This window comes from Aricia agestis, chromosome 8 (assembly GCF_905147365.1).
Source record: "Aricia agestis chromosome 8, ilAriAges1.1, whole genome shotgun sequence".
In the NCBI taxonomy this organism is placed as follows: Eukaryota; Metazoa; Arthropoda; class Insecta; order Lepidoptera; family Lycaenidae; genus Aricia; species Aricia agestis.
Window position 1 is genome coordinate 15,376,821 of NC_056413.1, and position 20,780 is coordinate 15,397,600.

The 20,780-nt window shown below is 38.1% G+C and overlaps 1 protein-coding gene across 2 annotated transcripts in view; it reads right to left on the reverse strand.

Annotated features, from left to right (window-relative positions):
- LOC121729596 (aquaporin AQPAe.a-like) overlaps positions 1–20,780 on the reverse strand; it is a 95,899-nt gene extending 75,119 nt beyond the window's left edge. Inside the window, exons 1-2 of one of the 2 annotated variants that reach the window (XM_042118154.1) lie at positions 20,626–20,780; positions 833–889 (exon numbers count right to left, since the gene is read on the reverse strand). In XM_042118154.1, the coding sequence (XP_041974088.1) occupies positions 833–889; positions 20,626–20,647 (79 nt within the window). In that variant the 5' untranslated portion in view covers positions 20,648–20,780. The remainder of the gene's footprint in view (positions 1–832; positions 890–20,625) is intronic. The other variant, XM_042118156.1, reaches the window with a different exon arrangement.

The window sequence follows — 20,780 nt, forward strand, 5'->3', positions numbered from 1 at the left end:
ATTTTTAGCCCCCCTTACAATTAACGTTTTAAACATACCAACAGACTGTATTCGTTTCAAGTAACATTCAAAATTTGCTATACTTACATTAACAAAACAACAAAATGTTTACCGATTCCCAAAAAGGATAAAGTTACCAAATTAGACACATACAACATGCAAGGACCCTTAAGAGGATACCACAGCAGCTAGAGAAATGAAAAAAAAGTACGTGTAATATCTATAGCTGTCTCCCTTACCTCAAGCCTATACCGCAGAACGCGATAGAGACAACTGCAGAAAATCCAGAAAATCAACGATTCGTTGTCCCCTGATTCCTTCTCCAAAACTTAACCGATTTAAGTACTTTTTTCATTAAAGATTAAAAAAAGGCTTGAGCTGTGTTCCTATGTTTTGCTTTTTTTGTATAATCTATCCAAATCTGTTTTCTGGACGTTTGAACACAGTGGAAAATCTGGCCATTTTTTTGGGTTTTTGAACGTTCATATCTTATTTAATAATTAAATTATGAAAAAAAGGAAAACATAGGGACATTGTATTAGTGGCCGTAGATATTCAGGAAAAAAATTATAACTCTACTAGCATTATCCAGGGAGGAAACAGGGGACAGCGTTTGTATGGGAAAAATGGCGGTGTGGAATCCTCTTAAATCAATCAAGGCAAGTGCAAAACCCAAAAAAAAAAACGATTGAGTACAAAACGTCACAAACTACCAGAGGTGCAAAACATTTTTGTGTTTTTGGAAAAGGTGTAAAAATAACAACAAAAAAAACGTCACAAATTGCCAGAGGTGCATAACATTTTTGTGGTGGTGCAGGCCATGCGGGCTTACCGGTAGCGGGCCGCAGCGGCTTGGATTCGGGCCCGGCGTCATTGCCGGCCTCTACATCTGCAATACATGGCTGTGTCAGTGAGATGTTCATTTAAACTATAATATGGGGACTGACGGACTGTAGTTATATTTAATAAAAAAATGCAATATAAAAAATAATAAAAATAATTATATCTTTAGCATTGTGTAGATGTATCTCATCTAACTCAATAATTACAACAGATATTTTTAATTTCTTAATAATGTTCCCTTTCTTAAAAACAGGTTATTAGATGAAAATCAAAATATTGGTATAGCTAAAAGCCGAGCTGTGTGAGGGCTCACGTCGTCAGTCGTCACCATAAAGTTAATATACCTAGCGGAATAGAGCAACAATCTCGAGCTGTCAAACGAAACCGAAATTGGTTTCATCTGTGTGTAAAAATATGTGTACGTATACACTAACACAAGCATGATTGAACATGATTCTATGTGATTAAATTGTCAACGTGCGGCACGTGCCGACTGGACGTCAAAAACAGAGTGCTGCTGTCATGTATCACACGACTCTTTTTACCACGCAGTGTTACTGATAGTGACATCTCTCTTGCTCAGGCCTTTGTTTCTCTATTCCGCTAGGTATATTAACTTTATGGTCGTCACAACTCACACGTTGACTGACTGATGATAACAAATCTACATCTATATCAAAATTACTAAGCACAAATCAATAGGCGTGATAGTTTTTCCGTAAAAGTCCACATAATGTTCAGGTTGTGGGATATACAGTACACTAATAAGTTATAGGGCTCACTTCGTTCGCCCTGACAAAAAGCAAAAATAAATGTATTTAAAATAATTGTATCATTTTTTTGTAATTAACCCATACCCTAACAAGTTGGGTAATACCTGGCTAAAATGCAGCAAAAACTCAGCTAATTATACGCCTATTTGAAAAGAAACAAAAAGTATTGCAAATTGCAACTTAATTCACAGAACTTTTGCTTACGCAATTGGGAATTCGCAAAATAAGTCATTAAAAATTACTCTCTGGTCATGGAAAACTTCTGGTAAGTTACTTGAAGGTGATTTTGGTAAGTCACTTATTATACTTCGTTTCAATTATTATAAAATTATGATCTGTGAACAAAAAATGTAACAAAAGTTTTTCTTGACAGTATTTTTATTGTAACGTATCAACATTAATATTATAGTAATATTATAGAGAAGAATAGGAAACTGAATAAATGCATTTATTTTTTTATTTGTACATGATTATTATTATCTTATTCTTAGCTACACAGCTGTTGTACTATATTCACATATTCTACATTACAATCAACACACGTACGTTTTTCCAATCACTCGACGCGTCCTTTTCCGAAGAGCCAAGAGTAGCATGGGCGATTGCCGGATATTTATAAAAGGGTGTTAAAAGATACTGACTATACAGTGTGTTAGTGTAAACACCGTTATCCTTGAAACCATCAAATGAGCCCGTCAAAATGAACAACATTTTCTATGAAAACAATGCTGGGAACTCAAAAAAAATGCCGTCTTCATACCCGGTAACGGTGTTTACACTAACATCTTGTATAGAAATGGTGTGAATGAAGAAGTCTAGATACTTGTAATGGTATTTATTCTCAAACTTTATATTATATTTCATTATCCTTGGATGGATAATAAATAAGTAGGTATTATGAGATAATAAGGTTAACTACCGATTTAATTACAAAAAAACAATTCATTATCGCCTCCGCGCGCGGGAACCGTAAATTTTTCTGAGATAAAGTATTATTTGTCCTTTCCCGGGACCCAAAGTATATCTACCAAAGGCGAATGGGCAAGTGTCTATGGAACTTAGTATCGCTAAAAATATTTTGTGCCATTACCTATTTTAGCTTAAATAATAGCTTGATTATAGCTGTTTCTAATACATCAACTACGATTCTTATAACTCTCCGGAGTTTACGGCAATGTCAATTTAAAAAATACGAGTTAAGTAACGTTGCGCCTCGTATTTGAGCCTGTAAAGCTTAAGTTTTATGATAAAAACTAATTAAAACTTTTTTTACCATGTTTTAATATGTGAAAAAGGAAATACCTAAGGAAACAGGAAATAACTTCTCCCAATGACTGCCGACTAGCATGCCGCAGTCGAAGTGAACAATTAACACACCGTAAGTTTTCCAGTTCTGCTCACTGTTGAGTCTCTTCGATGAAGATCAGAGGAGTCACCTTTTTTTTTATGAAATAAGGGGGCAAACGAGCAAACGGGTCACCTGATGGAAAGCAACTTCCGTCGCCCATGGACACTCGCAGCATCAGAAGAGCTGCAAGTGCGTTGCCGGCCTTTTAAGAGGGAATAGGGTAATAGGGGAGGGTAGGCAAGGGAAGGGAAGGGAAGGGAAAAGTTGAGGGTAGGGAAGGTAATGGGTAGGGGTTAGGGGATTGGGCCTCCGGTAAACTCACTCACTCGGCGAAACACAGCGCAAGCGCTGTTTCACGCCGGTTTTCTGTGAGAACGTGGTATTTATCCGGTCGAGCCGGCCCATTCGTGCCGAAGCATGGCTCTCCCACGTATAAGACTTACTACCTCTTTACTTAGTACCTCTTTCTTTAAACAGAGTCACACTTTTAAATTTTTATTATTAGTATGGATATTCACGTAAACCTAAGATTAAGAAATCGTTATATTAACTACTTGTACATATTTTAATGACATAATATCAACAATAATAATTATTATCCAACACTCAACAGTAACATTGACAATGAATTATCTTCTCCGGTCAATGACCACGACGTTTCTATTAACAAATCAGTAATAACTCTTATTAATGTTTACTGTTTAATAGCACCTAATTAGCATTCTATCTCTGTCGCCGCGTATGTGAGTGATAAGGACGTAATCACCGTCATGAGATGCGCCAGATGTCACAAACCGATGGCACAGGGTCATCTTTATAATTTTTATTACAATATAATTTTTGTTATAAAAATGTAACGTTTGACAACATAATACATAATTTATTATATATATATATAAGATACTGTAGAATGTGGAGCTTCTTAAAACATAATTAACTCATAATTAATAGTATTTAATGTACTATTTGTATCGGTTTGCCTGAAAAACTTGATACGAAAATACCATATTTTTCAGAACATATTTCTAGCTAAAAACTATTTATGCTTAAAGTCTAGAATTTAAAATTGTTTACGAAATAATATCTAAGATTACCCACCAAAACGGGTACCGCATAATAATGAGGAGCACATTATAACTCGTCCTAGAGGTCTATATTTTGTCGTAGTAATGTTCTATTGTACCTAAGAGTTCCGTGTATGCGGCGCACGTATATAATTTGTGCACAATTTGCGCAGAAATAACAGGCTGTAGAAAAAAACAAATTTATGCTGTAATAAAAATCTTTTATGTGGTCACGAGTTGAAAATTATGTTTTTGTAATCATTGCTTTGATCCTGCCGTTTCTAGTCAGACATCATCATCAGCCTATTGCCGTCCACTGCTGAACGTAGGTCTCCCCCAATGAGCGCCAACCATCCCGATCTTGGGCAGCCCTCATCCATCCGCTGCCAGCCACTTTCTTCAAATCGTCGGTCCACCGTGCTGCGGGACGTCCTACACTACGTTTGCCTAACCGTGGTCTCCACTCTAACACTTGTCTGTTCCACCTACCGTCGTCCCGTCTGCAGACATGACCAGCCCACTTCCACTTCAGCGTGCTAATTCTATGAGCGATGTCGGTGACTTTAGTTCTCTGGCGAATGACTATACCTAGGTAACACTGAAAATGTTTAGAAAATGAAAAACGGCTTAATGTAGAAAGTTGACAATACTTTTATTGTTTTTAGAAGTAATCTCCGTTTCTCTCTACACATCGTCGCATTCGATGGAACCACCGAAAAAAGCAGTGGGCCCAGTCTTCCTTAGGGGTCTCTTCTGTGGCATTTTCCTACGCTTTCATCGCATCTTCAGGGCTCGTAAAGCGAGTACCTCGAATTTTATCTTTATTTCTTGAGAATAAATTAAAACCGCAGGGCGCCAGGCCAGGATTACATAGCGTATGACTCAATATCTCAACACGTGCCATAATCAAATATTCAGCAGTCGCGGAGTGCGCTGAAGCATTGTTGTGGTGAAGGAGTGCCCTGCATCGAGGGCGCTGCTGTCGAAATTTTTCCAAGACGACAGGCATACAGCGATTGACATACCATTCTGCAGTAACTGTCCTTTCATCTTCTAGCACAACTGTCGCAAAATTACATTTCCGACCAAAGAATGAGGCAATCATCTTTTTGCCTTGACTTCTTCCTTTCTTTACCTTAGTTTGCCAAACCTCGAAAGGAAACACCCCTTGAGCTGATTGTCTTTTGGTTTCGGGTTCGTAGAGTACCCAGCCAATATATCCAGCTTTCATCACCTGTGAGGTTGTCAAATACAGCATTTGAGTCACCGCCGTTGAACTTAACTAACATTTGGCGACACCAGTCCATGCGAAGGCGTTTCTGGTCGTCGATTGAAGTATGGGGAATGCATCTGGTACAAAGCTTCCTGATGCCTAAATGTTCATGTAATATTTTTTGAACTTGACTCATAGCAATGCCTAGGCTTGCCCGTATCTGCTGGTAGGTCACTCTTTTATCTCCCTCTATCATGCGTCGTACAACACTAATGTTAACTTCAGTAGTCGCAGTAGTCGGATCATCAATGAGATTGCTACGTCCACGTTTAAACTCGTTAAACCAATTGTAAATAGTGACACGAGATGGGGCTTCATTAGGAAATGGTAATGGCAGCCTATCAAAGCTTTGTTATTGAATAAGCCCACAACGAAAGTCATAAAAAATCATTAACTGAAAATTTTCTCGCGTTAAGTTCATTTTCACGTGTAACAAGAGTTTTAGATTTGCCGCCAATTCAACAAAACAAACGACAAATAAATGTAATATACCAGATTATGTTACCAAAGAGTTCTAAAATTGTAATTTAAAAAAAGTTTTCATTAGTAATGTTTCTAACTGGCTAGTTCTAAACACTTTCAGTGTGACCCACGTATTAGGAATTTTGTCTACCAGAGATACTCTCAACAAAGCTCTTTCCATAGCACGCTGAGCAACCTTAAACTTGTGGACTAGTCCTCCGGTGAGTGTCCACGTTTCAGCTCCGTATGTCATTATCGGTAGAACGCATTGATTAAAAACCCTGGACTTAAGGGATAGTGGGATCGACGATTCAAAGATATTTCGGAGCTTCCCAAATGCAGCCCAGCCCAAGCGTATTCTTCTATTCGCCTCCCTCTCAAAGATGTGCTGCCCTAGTTGAATTGTATGGCCAAGATATACGTATTCTTGCACAACTTCGAGACTAGTGCCATTAACGACGACAGGTCTCGGGAGAACATGTTTATTAAACATGACTTTGGTTTTCTTTAGGTTCATCCCGAGTCCCACCTGTCCAGAAAAATCGTTTAGGCTGTTCAGCATCTCTTCCAAGTCCTGAAGAGATTCTGACATAATGACTATGTCGTCCGCAAAACGCAAATGTGAGCCCGTCCGTGCCAATCAAGCTTCTTAAAAACGTCCTCCAACACGTTATTAAACAGTTTCGGAGAAATAGCATCTCCCTGCCTTACTCCTCGGCGTAATTGGATAGGACTTGTGCTCTTTTCTTTTTTCGCTTTTGTCAGACAATAATTTAGGAAACGCCAAATAATTCCGTATCGTATCCAGCTATAGCATTATCCAGCGAAATTCAATATTTTTGGGGATATTGATAGTAGTTACGTAAGTTTTATAAACTCGGAGGTTATAAGCCGAGTTAGGTAGATTTGTGCAAAGCCTAGGCTTTGTGCTATAGGCTTCCGAAAGTGATTTCATTTCGATTACGAGTCTGGGGCCGTACCACGAAACCGTTTTGAGATTCTAACAATCGAACGAGAATGCCGCAACCTACTCTAACAATTCAGCATTCTCGTTCGATTGTTTGAGTCTAAAAACGGTATCGTAATAGGCCTCCTTTTTTTCTCTTTCATTTCGTTTCGATCGTCACTCTCAAACAAACTCGAATCAAGTCATCGCGTTGGCCGATCCATCTGGCTTGGTCTCCCTTTGGGCTCCCTCTTATTTTCTAACGCCTAAGTTATTGAACTATCAGAGAAGTTGATTCATTGGTAGATTGACCAGACCAAATTTTTATACGTGGGAGAGCCATGCTTCGGCACGAATGGGCCGGCTCGACCGGATAAATACCACGTTCTCACATAAAACCGGCGCGAAACAGCGCTTGCGCTGTGTTTCGCCGAGTGAGTGAGTTTACCGGAGGCCCAATCCCCTACCCTATTCCCTTTCCTACCCTCCCCTATTCCCTTCCCTTCCCTACCCTCCCCTATTACCCTATTCCCTCTTAAAAGGCCGGCAACGCACATGCAGCTCTTCTGATGCTGCGAGTGTCCATGGGCGACGGAAGTTGCTTTCCATCAGGTGACCCGTTTGCTCGTTTGCCCCCTTATTTCATTAAAAAAAAAAAAAAAAATGACGAAGGTCCGTACTCCGTCATCTGCTTATGTATCAATTTCTTCGACAGTACCTAGTCACTACCTACATACAAAGAAATTCATCATCCACTGTATTTTCTGGGCTCCCTCTACTAAATCAGTGACGTTCATTTACCTAGCTTTATGCTCAAGATCCTTATCGGTGTAATGATACGCAGTTTGAACAAATAACTAGCTCGGTGCCCGCATACAGATGATGTACGTTTAATGCATTACTTATTAACAATTTACATTTTAATTCCAACATTTATACAAAACATTTGATTACAAATTGCGTAATTCATCGAAATAGCAAAAGCGACATGACTATAATATCGTTACACTTTGGAGGATCACCTAACCTTAACAAAAGTCAGAACTTAAATAAAAAAAACTACTGAACCGATTTTCATTTTAAACTTGCAGTATTTCCTAAGTTAACCATACCTAATATTTACAATAAAAAAAGTATGACTCAAATCGGACTTGTAGTTCCGCGCGATATGCGAACACAAACATAATAAGTCAGCTTTCAAACAAAGAAAACTAGATCAAAATCGGTCCACCCGTTTAGATGCAACGATGCCACAGACAGACAGACAGACAGACAGACAGACAGACAGACAGACAGACAGACAGACAGACAGACAGACAGACAGACAGACAGACGGACAGACCGACAGACAGACACGTCAAACTTATAACACCCCTCTTTTTTGTCGGGGGTTAAAAACATACAATATATACGTATACATACATACCTACATACATACATACATTCATACATACATACACACATGCATACATACATACATACATACATACATACATACATACATACATACATACATACATACATACACGTATGTATGTATGTATGTACTATGTAAAGTACATACATACATACATTTGCACATTTGTTCAGCAACTGATGTAGACTAACATATACGAAAACTGGGCTGCAGTTTTTCAAATATACATACGCGTCGAATTGATAATCTCCTTTTTTTGAAGTCGGTTAAAAATAATAATATTATCAGCTTGACCAACGTCCTATTAGGACGAGATGTTGTTGGACGAACTGACGACGCACCCTACCATGAGTTGGGATTTAGACTGGATTTATATGCGTCCGGCCGATCGCGCGGTTTAGCGGCTAGCGGCTACATCGCGAAATAACAAGTAAAAGCATCGCGAAATAACAAAAAAAAAGAAATACAGTGAGACCGCGCCGCTATTCTATATTAAATTAATGCGCGAGCGAATTACTTTGGATCCCTTTTGTATTAAATTAATGCGCGAGTGAAAAACTTTGAATCCCTTTTGGCGTAAAATGCGGAAACGTAGATGAATGAAATTTTGCACAGTTATAGTTTATATGGTGAAAAAGTGCATCGAGCTAATATTATTTTGAAGTTATGCTTTTATCATACATTTTTTTAACAAATAAAACATTACACACACTACAATGCGCACACTACCATCTTTTTGAATGACAAGCCTATACCATAGTCCATACGAATTACACTCTTTTGTTTATGGTTAAAGTCTGTTGTTAAATTAAAAATGGATTGTTGTTTTTTTTATTGAATCTGAAATAGTCAATACTCGTATTTTAAACAGGGAGCCAAAAGAAAAGATAATTGAATTTAAGGTCGAATTTTGACCATTGGGCGATCTCTCGTTTAAATACGAGTAAATTGTCACAAATACGTATTTGCTAGTGATCTCGCGGTGTAGCGGCCAAGCCGCGTGTTCGGGCGGCTGCACATCCAGCCATGGTCGTACCCAGGTTCTGGGCCAGGGGGGGTCTTCGGCAAATCGATTTATGACGTCTTTTGTGAAAGAATCGCTCATATCTTTTATAAGTTTTCTATGAAAGTACTCTAGATATTTTTTCTATGAAAGTACTAGATTTTCGATAAAAGTACTAGATTTTCGATAAAAGTACTAGATAAGATACTTAGTAGGGACGTCATGCATCCAGCCTTGAAGCTCAGCATTATATCAAAGGGGATAGATCGTTCCAATGCTATCAAAAATATAATTAAGTACACTCTATTTCAAAAATAGTTTAAAAGCTCTGGATTAACACAGGCTAGTTTTCATCTCAAAAACTAGGGTTCTCCCTGAGATACTGTTTTACGCGAACGGAGCAGGTGCAAAAGCATGTTTTAAATTAAATTATCATGGAAATGTAGTCCTAATTACTTTTATCTTTGCTCATTTATTACTTTTTTACTCCAATTCCCTTGCATACTATAACCAATACGTGCGATAAATTATGTCCCTTATCACAAACCTCATTTTGTGCATAATTTAAAACAGCAGATAATGCTGTTTCTAGAAATATTTAGTCGAAGAATATTTATGATATGGGTGTAACGTTTTTCAGCTTTACCTATCCTTCGAAAAAATTGCGTCAAGAGTATGTAGGGTTACTACTAAACTGTTTTGAGACTCAAACAATCGGACGAGAATGCCGCAACCTGCTCTATCAACGTCATTTCACGTTTGACGCGGCATTCTCGTCCGATTGTTTGAGTCTCAAAACAGTTTAATGGTACAAGGCCAGGGCACGAGACCGTAAATTAGTGAGACGGAGGAAGAGTGGACTGCCCGCGCGGCGTATGAGAGATATCCCCTTTCTTTCTACCGCACAGCGAAAATGATCGCTGTTGTTGCTCTGCCGACACTTCAGTAGTACTACTGCTGGATTTACCCACCCGAACGCGTGGTTTGGCGGCTACACCGTGAGATTTCAAGCAAATATAATATATATGTAACGATTTATACGGAAGAGTGGACTGCCCGCGCGGCGTATGAGAGATATCCCCTTTCTTTCTACCGCACAGCGAAAATGATCGCTGTTGTTGCTCTGCCGACACTTCAGTAGTACTACTGCTGGATTTACCCGCCCGAACGCGTGGTTTGGCGGTACACCGTGAGATTTCAAGCAAATATAATATATATGTAACGATTTATTTTAATAGCGGCGGCGCCGCACTGTCGTTTACATACAATTATTGCTTGTGATCTCGCGGTACCGCCAAACCGCGCGTTCGGGCGGACGCGTATAAATCGAGCCTAAATAAATTCCGTAATGTCTTATTCAATTCCGGAATTCCAACATCGCGGGCAAAGTTCATAAGTGCTGTATTTTTGTACTGCGAATTGCGATTGAATATTTGAGTGGTCAGCCGATACATACCGATCGTACTGACAATATTATTTCGGGACTGCGAAGTTTAGTTTGTAGTATAACACACTATACAGCAACTGGCACTATAAATATTTTCATTGTAGAACAATCTAAATTATATTACGGTCCCATTGAGAATAGGCCGCGTGAAATAGCGAAATAGCTAGTAATAAGTCCTTGTAGGTTCACTCGCTATAAGAAGGCACATAATAATATTATCTGTACTCTACAGCGTGTCACTCAATTTATATGCGTCCACGTGATGCGTGATCTCGCATCACTAGATCAAGAGATCGCTAGAAACGATTTATTTTGCTTGTGATCTCGCGGTGTAACGGCCAAACCGCTCATTCGCGCGGACGCTATAAAATCGACCCTAAGGGCGTTTGTGCACTACACGGAATTTTAGCATACGGCGCGGCGCGGCGTCCCGATTTCTTACGTTTTGATTGGCAAACGTGAAAGTTATGAACGCCGGACGCGACGGTAAAATTCCTGCGAGCATATTCATGGAAATTCCAGATTATTTCTTTATTAGTAAATTTAGAAAAAATCGAACGTAGAGGCCTAGCTTTAACAGATCCCAATATTGTATAAAAAAATCATTTGTCTAGACACATAGTTGTCCAGGGAGTAAATTGAGGTTGGTTTGTATGGAAAAACAGTGTGCGTTTCCTCTTAACAATCTCCTTTTCTGGGGTACTCGTTGTCATAACGTAACCAGTTTTAGCTTGTTTTAGCACTTTGGGACAACACTCTAGTAGTTATCTGCCCAGTGAAAATTGACAAAAATATTATCAGATAATAGAGCGGTCAGCGGATTTACATACAGTCCATGATAATGGAAATCTGGTAGATAAAATAGGACAGGTACTATGTACGGATCCATCCATACTTTGCATACTTATATTGTTAATGCAAAAGTGTTTTCGTATCTGTTACCTAATTATTATACTGCTGATTTAGAAGTACAGGGATACTTTGAATCCCGGAAAAAGAGGATTCGAAATTATTTTTTGCGGAAGAAAGTTTTAGCAACATTTTTTTTTTAATTAATGTTACCGTTAGTACTAGTACTAGTAAGTTTAGACCAAAAAGCCATAGAGAATGTTAAACATTTTCCCCAATCACACTTAATTTATTTGCAGATTAAGTTTGAGTAAGATTAACTTGATCTAGTATTTTTTTTATGAACGAGCAAACGGGTCACATGATGGAAAGCAACTTCCGTCGCCCATGGACACTCGCAGCATCAGAAGAGCTGCAGGTGCGTTGCCGGCCTTTTAAGAGGGAATAGGGTAATAGGGGAGGGTAGGGATGGGAAGGGAAGGGAATAGGGAGGATAGGGAAGGGAATAGGGTAGGGGATTGGGCCTCCGGTAAACTCACTCACTCAGCGAAACACAGCGCAAGCGCTGTTTCACGCCGGTTTTCTGTGAGAACGTGGTATTTCTCCGGTCGAGCCGGCCCATTCGTGCCGAAGCATGGCTCTCCCACGTATAAATCGTACGTATCTACTGGTAATATTCCTCCTCATTTACCTGTTTGACCTTCCATAAGCATTATAATTCGTGACGTTTATCATAAAGAGAGCAATAGAAATGTTTGGCAAATAAATTCCAACCTAATTAGTTTACAGTCGAAATGATTTGGAAAATTTCAGCTCAACAATTACAGTTCAATCCATCTTCCAATCTTCATTATCTGCTTAATTGGTCTTTATATAACTGTGTGACGTAGTTTTATTTTAATCTCGGGCTACTATTAGTCTTAAACTAAGATCAATAAAAAGTTACTATAGCCAGATTACAAAGCAAGATTTAAATACTAAACTATTACCAAAATTATAATCCATTCATCTGTTCATCTGCACGTCATTAGTATGGTTTTAGCCTGTCTGGACCGTTCTTGGATCTATCTTATAATGATCTTTTGTATGTCAGGAAAACACTGCAAAAGCAAATAAATTGTAAGTGGTCGAGCAGGAACTTTTCTGATAAGTACTAGTTTATATTAGGAGTAATAAATATTATTGTATTATAAAGAAAGTAATAAATAAAACCTGCATTTGAAGATAGCAGGTCACCGCCATTTTTTTTTATTTCCGCCATAAAGTGTTCAGATTCTAGAAATCTCGATCGTAAAGAATATCAAACGATATATTTTTACAACACAATTTATCATTATTATGATATTATGAAGTATGAACTATAAAGATAGCCGGGGATCCACGAAAATCGCATTATTTATGGATGGAATAAACAGAAAAATCTAGAAAGCCAGAGCTAAGTGCATTCTTTAGGAAAAAGAGTACTACAGACAGGAGTTTTAGACCTAAGATTATTTAAACCAAGCCACTAGAGGTAGTTGAATTAATATCCAACACCCTCTAGGCTTTAAACAGTTAGTAGTATATACGTGGGAGAGCCATGCTTCGGCACAAATGGGCCGGCTCGACCGGAGAAAAACCACGTTCTCACAGAAAACCGGCGTGAAACAGCGCTTGCGCTGTGTTTCGCCGAGTGAGTGAGTTTACCGGAGGCCCAATCCCCTACCCTATTCCCTTCCCTACCCTCCCCTATTCCCTTCCCTTCCCATCCCTACCCTCCCCTATTACCCTATTCCCTCTTAAAAGGCCGGCAACGCACCTGCAGCTCTTCTGAAGCTGCGAGCGTCCATGGGCGACGGAAGTTGCTTTCCATCAGGTGACCCGTTTGCTCGTTTGCCCCCTTATTTCATAAAAAAAAAAAAGTAGGTACTACATAATATTATGTGCGGTCAGTGGTTCTCTAACTTTTTCGGTGGCGGATGCCGGAACTCTTTTAATAAGTGTCATTTTTGACGGACCCCAAAAAAATAATGTTTTGTTTTTTAATGAGTCGTCAGTCGTGCTGGTGCCTGATGACATTTCTAGAAACAATAATTTATGTATCGCTTTTTTTAGGCACAAGGCCTTTGCCCCAGGGCCTCGCGGAGTATCTACACTTTGAGAAAGGCTGCTCTAGATTATTGTGCATATTAGAAAATACAAAGGGTTGCATTTAGGGCCAACCCACACGTACCACAACCACTCCACGAGGTCGGGCGGACCACATTTGCAGTCGTTGTCGACCACTTGTGTGATACCGACAACATCGCAACCACGGCCGACCACATCGCAACCACAACGTTGCGTCGATGCAATAACAGTGCGTGCATACCGCCCGCGCTCTTCCCCCCTCCGTTTCATTGATTTTCGTACGTAACCACATCGTAACTACTGATGACAACGCAACCACGTCGATATTTTGTCGGTACCACAACGCAACTACAAAAAGCTGCAGCGACACCATTCACACGTAACCACAACTCGACGGCATTTTGTCGTTGCAACGTGGTGTGGTTGTGGTACGTGTGGATTGGCCCTATAGGGAATGCTGGCAGAAGTTCAAAATTGAACATTAGAAGAAGGAGGGAGTTTTGCCAGGATTGTGAAAGAGTGGCGTTGTGTTTTTGTAATTGTTTTCCTAAATCAATCAATCAATCAATTAAATAATTTTCAATCAAATCGCTTTTTCGTGTTCCCTCCTAAACTCCGTCGGAAGTTTCAGTAAAGCGAATTGACCAACTTGACTCCGAGTGCTTTGACTCTTATTTAGACTTTGGACTTGACAATTTAGTAAAACAATGCTGAAAATTGTTAGAAGAATGTTGTTTTCCAGCCATTTACTTGACACATGGTTAAATTAAAAAAGAAGAAGAAGAAGGGAATATTAGGTACTTCCTCGCTGCACCGGCGCCGGATAACTCTCACGAACAAACGTGGCACGAGTCCTGAGTCCTGAGTCCTGACGCGTGTTTAATTTTTCCTATCCCAAAATGCACAATGTTGCTAGAGTTTTCATTAAAAAATCAATGAAATACGACCATCACACTTATTTCCGGACAGTACCAAGGTGGAAATCTAATAAAACATTATCACTGCATCCTAAACTGTGCAATATAAATGTTGTAAAATATTATGAGCAATAAAAATAAGTGGCAATAAAATGTGCAGGGCTGGAACTTCCGCCGGCAACCCTAAGCCCTTTTAGTAATAACGTACCAGCGCCAGTAGCTCAGTCAGTAGATTAAGTTTAGCAGGTTCGATCTCTATATATATATACAAGGTGTAACAAAAATAAATGATAATACTGTAGGGTGTGTATGTGTTCCTTATAGAGAGTTCACTGTGAAAGTAGCAGCGCTGAAAGACCAATTTTTTTTTCACTTTTGTATGGGGAAACTCGTGACGCTCGGACCCTTGCCCATACAAAAGTGAAAAGTGAAATAAGTTGATAATATAAGCGTTTAGAATAACATTATCTATCATTGCTATTATTGTCCGACAAGTATGTACGAAGAGCCATAGTATAGTGACGTAATATCAACATCTATGGGCTGTCGGACTCTCCATACGCAGCGTGATTCTTGTCGGACAAGTTGACCATAGTTTTTAAATTAACTTTATTAAACAAATTTGAAAAAATTAAAGTTGTATGTACGAAGAGTCATAGTGACGTCATAGCGACATCTTTGGAGTGTCGGACACTCCAGACGCAGCGTGATTCTTGTCAAGTTGACTACAGTTTTTAAATTAACTTTATTAAACAACTTCCAAAAAATGAAAGTTTTATATACGAGGAGCCATGGTGACGTCATATCGACAATTCCAGGAGTCAAGCATTCGAAAACGCAGCAGCGTCGAAATTTTCCGCATAGAAAAGTTTGTCGGACTCATCGTAAACAAGGCACTCACAAAGTGGTAAATTTGTATGTATCAGAAAAAAGTTAGTTCCGTGTACTGGGGACTATAAGAACTTTTTATCACAAACCAATAAACGATAACGCCATTACAGGCAAGTGGCACGTTTGTTCAGCTAAATTTTTGTGAAAACATCATGGCTGTTTTATTACCAGGCTGTACGATTATTATTTTTGGCACCAGAGATCACCAAAGTGAGTTTTGCAGAATCCTAAGTTTCCTATGGGCTCCTCTGAAAACATACCTATTGTCTAAACCACGAGGCTAGCTGCAAAATTAGATACCTAGGTTTTTATATTTTAAAAAGTTCAAAATCCCAGCCAGGATTACACATTCTAACTACTGGTAATCTTTTGTTTTAATTTTACAATGAAATAATTCAATTTTTTTTAGTTGATAATTTTTATTATTCACCATTACTTCAGTAAGTACATAATTGTTCTCCGCTTATTTTTGCCTACATTTAAGTATTTAAACCTGTTGTTTCAAATTCCAATTTACTATTTTTTAAACACTAATATAAGTCATTGTTATCTTAGTCAATAAACTAACAGTAATTAACTATTTTATTTAAGTAAATAATGTTATGCTCCTACTTTACAAAGCTAGATAATTATACTTTTAGCTCAAGATATTCTTTTTCGACGAATTGCGTTTACACATTTACAGGGTGTAACAAAACAATGTGATAATCCTACTAATATTATAAAGGCGAAAGTTTGTTTGGATGTATAGATGTATGGATGTATAGATGGATGGTCGTGTGGATGTATGGATGTTTGTTACTCTTTCACGCAAAAACTACTGAACGGATTTTAATGAAACTTTACAATAATATAGCTTATACATCAGAATAACACATAGGCTACAATTTTAACCGACTTTGAAAATGGGGGAGGTGTTATGTTCGTTTTCTTATGTTCAACGATTACTCCGCCGTTTGTTAACCGATTTTCAAATTTTTTCTTTTGGTATGTAGGGTATCATCCCAATTTGGTATTATATTCACAAAAGTGGTGATCTGATGAAGGATCCATAAGTAATCGAGGGAACTCCTCAAAATTTATGGGTGACTTGGGTTCCGTGAGAAGTATTCTAAGCATATTCTACAAACAAGTAAGATTTTGCATCGAGGTATACCTGGTATACCGTGGTTCGGAAGGTGCTGAGAGGACTCCTGATTCTTTATATACTACTATACAAATTACATTCATCATCATCATCACTACCATATTATACCATGCATTGTCCCATGGTTATGACTTATGAGCCGTCGTTCGTGAGATAAACCCTTTCTAATATTTTCCCCGTTTTTCCCACATTTTCCTGAGTTTCTTCGGTCGTATTAGTCTTAGCGTGATAAGATAATATAATATTATAGCCTATAGCCTTACTCGATAAATGAGATATTTAACACTGAAATAAGTTTTTAAATCGGACCTGTAGTTCCTGAGATTAGCGCATTTAAGCAAACATACTCTTCAGGTTTATAATATTAAGTATAGATTTTTTTAAATTATCGCTTGACAAACTCGAGCCTCGATCTAAAAGACTATGAAAAGTAATCATAATCATGGGACGATGCCTGGTATAATATTATGGTAGTGATGATGATGATGATCAATGTAATTTGCATAGTAGCATATGCTTTTCGTTCTTAAAACAACGCCCAAACCCCCAAACTTCTATCTTTAAGGAATCCGGAGTTCTCTTAGTATCTTCGGAACCATAGTATACCTCGGTGCAAAATATTGCGTTTTGGTAGCATATGCTTAGGATGCTTCTCATAAAACCAAAATCACCATATGTTTCCATATAAGTTTCGAGGAGTTCCCTAGATTACTCATGGTTCCCATCATCAGGTCACCACTTTTGTGAAAATGGGACTAAATTGGAGTGAAACCTCATACAACAAAACAAAAATTTTGAAAATCGGTTCACAAACGGCGGAGTAATCGTTGAACATACACAAATAAAAAAAATATCCACAGCCGAACATAAAACCTCCTCCTTTTTGGAAGTCGGTTAAAAAGTGGCAACATTGTAGTGTCATCCCTTTTTTCTTAGGTTGATTTGAAAGGGATGACACTACGATATTGCCACTTTTTAATTTCTTCACTTTCTTGACAGACTATACTATCAGTGATCATTTGCATGTTGATAAAGAAGAGTGCAGTGTAATTTAGTTAGGTAGAATACAAAAATAATTATTGAAGTATTTTGTTTTGTCCCTAACCTGTTAACTTCCAGAACCTAAGCCAACAGGTTTTGTACGTATGTTACGCTCAAAGACCGAAATCGCTCAATGAGCGAAAAAATGGCTCACAACGCGTTGTGGTCACAGTGAAACAGCCACGACGCGAAATTCGCGTCGTGGCTCTAATGAAAACGGCCACGACGCGTTCTGGCAATCACAAAAAGACCATAACGCGAAATTCGTGTCGTGGCTGATATGCTATTCGTTTTTCTTGATTTGTTCTTTATTGATTAATCGTCCATAGGTATGGAAGATTATATTTAAATTACCACGCATACTACAAAATATTTTTTCTTTTACTAAATCACTGCTTATCGTGTTTTTCATTATCATTTGTAAATATCCATAGTTCCATAATATCCGTGCTAATATTATTATGGTCTGTGTGGCGCAACGTGTTATTGTTTGTTGTTGTTTTTTCTTTTAATATAAGGTAATCTGATCTTAATAAATTATAAAAATTTAGCTTTATTTTTATTTATATAATTTAAATATAATACTTACTACTAGTTGATGACCGCAACTACGTTGCGCCAGACATACAGTAATAATATTAGTAAGTATAGTATGGAATTATGGATATTTTATAAATAATAATGAGAAACACGTTATGCAGTGATTTAGTAAAAGAAAAAATATTTTCTAGTACGCGTGGTAATTCAAATATAATCTTCTATACCTATGGAGGATTAATCAATCAAGAACAAATCAAGAAAAACGAATAGCATATCAGCCACGACACGAATTTCGCGTTATGGTCTTTTTGTGATTGCCAGAACGCGTCGTGGCCGTTTTTACTGTCTGTTTTTACTGTCTGTTTCACTGTGACCACAACGCGTTGTGAGCCATTTTTTCGCTCATTGAGATTTCGGTCTTTGAGCGTAACACGTACACTAATGCAAATTGCAATGATAATATAAGTTATAACAAGGCCATATTACACATATTAACGTATTAACGATTAACGTTAACTTGCGTTAATTCGTCCGAAATGCAACGCTTAAACGTTTAACGAAGCTGACTTTTTTTTTAACGGATTAACGATTAACGAAGTTAACTATTTGATTAACGGTGCTCAGCTATTTGACGACCTCTGTGGCTCAGTGGTGTGCGCGTTGGTAGCTCAAGCCGGGGGTCGCGGGTTCGAATCCCGCCGACGGAACAAAAAGTTTTCGAAGTTCCTGGGTCATGGATGTGTATTATAAATATGTGTATCATATAATAAAAATCTTAAATGTATGTATAGTATAAAAGTATTAAATATATTTCCGTTGTCTGGTACCCGTAACACAAGTCCTTCAAGTACTTACCACGGGGCCAGACTGACGTGGTGTGAAGCGTATTATGGGTTTTGGCTATTGCGCCTATTACTGTCCGTTACAGAGAAACTCGTAACCCCCTTTGCGTACGGTTTCCACGGATTGTCTGAGGAGTCAAGTTGGTCATAAAAATGTTGAATAAAGTCGTGTAGAAAGAAATAGGTACGGTGTCATGCATTTAACACTCACTAGACATAATGATCATAAAATGAATATTGTAAAATGATTGAATCATTGATTCATGACGTATTTTAATTTTCCTTTCATGAGTTTTAATAGTTATAACTTATAAGTTATAACACTATTGTTCTAGTGACAGCATCATAGAATGTGGTCAGTGATGTAAGAGGAAGATCAGTTATTTGCTTTCATTGATAATTTAATTTGTAAGTACATTTTACGTTATTACAATAAAAAATTGTAGTAACAAATTTTTCTAAAGGATAATGGGAACATTTAATCTTGAAGCCTAATCTCATTGGTTGTGATGAAAATAATTTAAGGAAAATAGTTATACTTAAGTGGTAATTTTGGGAATAAATATTATTTTATTATTGTTTCACACATACCATATATTTTCTCGGTTGCGACATGTTATGTGTGAGTTGTAACAAAATATTTTCCCGTGTGTTAATGAAGTGAAATTACAGGATAATAGCATAGCATAGGCGTACGCACAGGCGCGGTGCGAGCTTGAAAATGAAGTTATTTAGTAATAGGCATGAGCTATACCTATTGTTATTCTTCAAAGTGGGGATTCATGTCACCTGTGAGGCTTGTAACCCCCCCTGGGGCAGCTCATGACCGAGGTTTTTTTAACGGGCGTTCGCCCACCACACATTCCCATACTGTATCTCCTGTGTCGCCAGGATCGACAACGGTATATAACCACGAAAACCCTTTGATATGACCTCAGGGAGCCCGAGGGACATGCTAAAAGTGTCTTGGGAGTTGGGGCCCGCAACGAAATTAATCAGAAGAAAATACGAGTAGGAAGAATTCCAATGACCTGTGCTGACTGCTGGGATAGTAAGGCCTACTACAAAATGATCCCAGTCCCACTTCTAAGTTAGAAATTGTATGACAAGCATACTTAGCCCCAGCAATAACAGAATGCATGTTTTGCGTGACGCCGTGAAGCGTAGCTCCCAAACGGATGAACCGAAATTGATGTAGTTTTTTGTCTGAAAACTAACAGGATGGATACTATATTCTACAATACATCAACTTTACTGCTACTTTTTATTACTATTATTTTGTTTCATCGTCAAACGATAGTTAATGGTTAAATTTTATAGGGATGTATTTTTTTCGTTAAAGGGAGGTAAAACATTTTAAATTAACCATTTAAATATTCCTCCTTTTATTATTCTTAGATTCCACCAAATAATTATTAAATATTTTATATCATTTGTATTTCTTCATTGGGAACTAGCTTTCCATCATTTATATTTTTAATGGAAATAAAAACCACCTAATCTAATATGTACTTATACATATAACATTCTCTTGTCACAGTGTTTGTGCGCGAACTCTTCCGGCTCAACCGATTTTAATGAAATTTTGTATGTACATTCGTTAGGCCTGAGAATAGGTTTTTCTCTACTTTTTATACTGACTAGAAATAATTTATATGGCAAAACAACGTTTGCCGGGTCAGCTAGTTGTTACAAATAAAATATAAAACTTACTTTGCACGTTCTTGCTATCCATTTCTGTCACAAAATGTTCAGACGCACTGCGCGCGCGCTTCGTAGGCCGACCGCTACGGTGCTACGGAGTATTGACAACCGAATTATAGCGTGCGAACGCCGCAAGATTTCAACTCGGAATGGCAGGGTCCCGG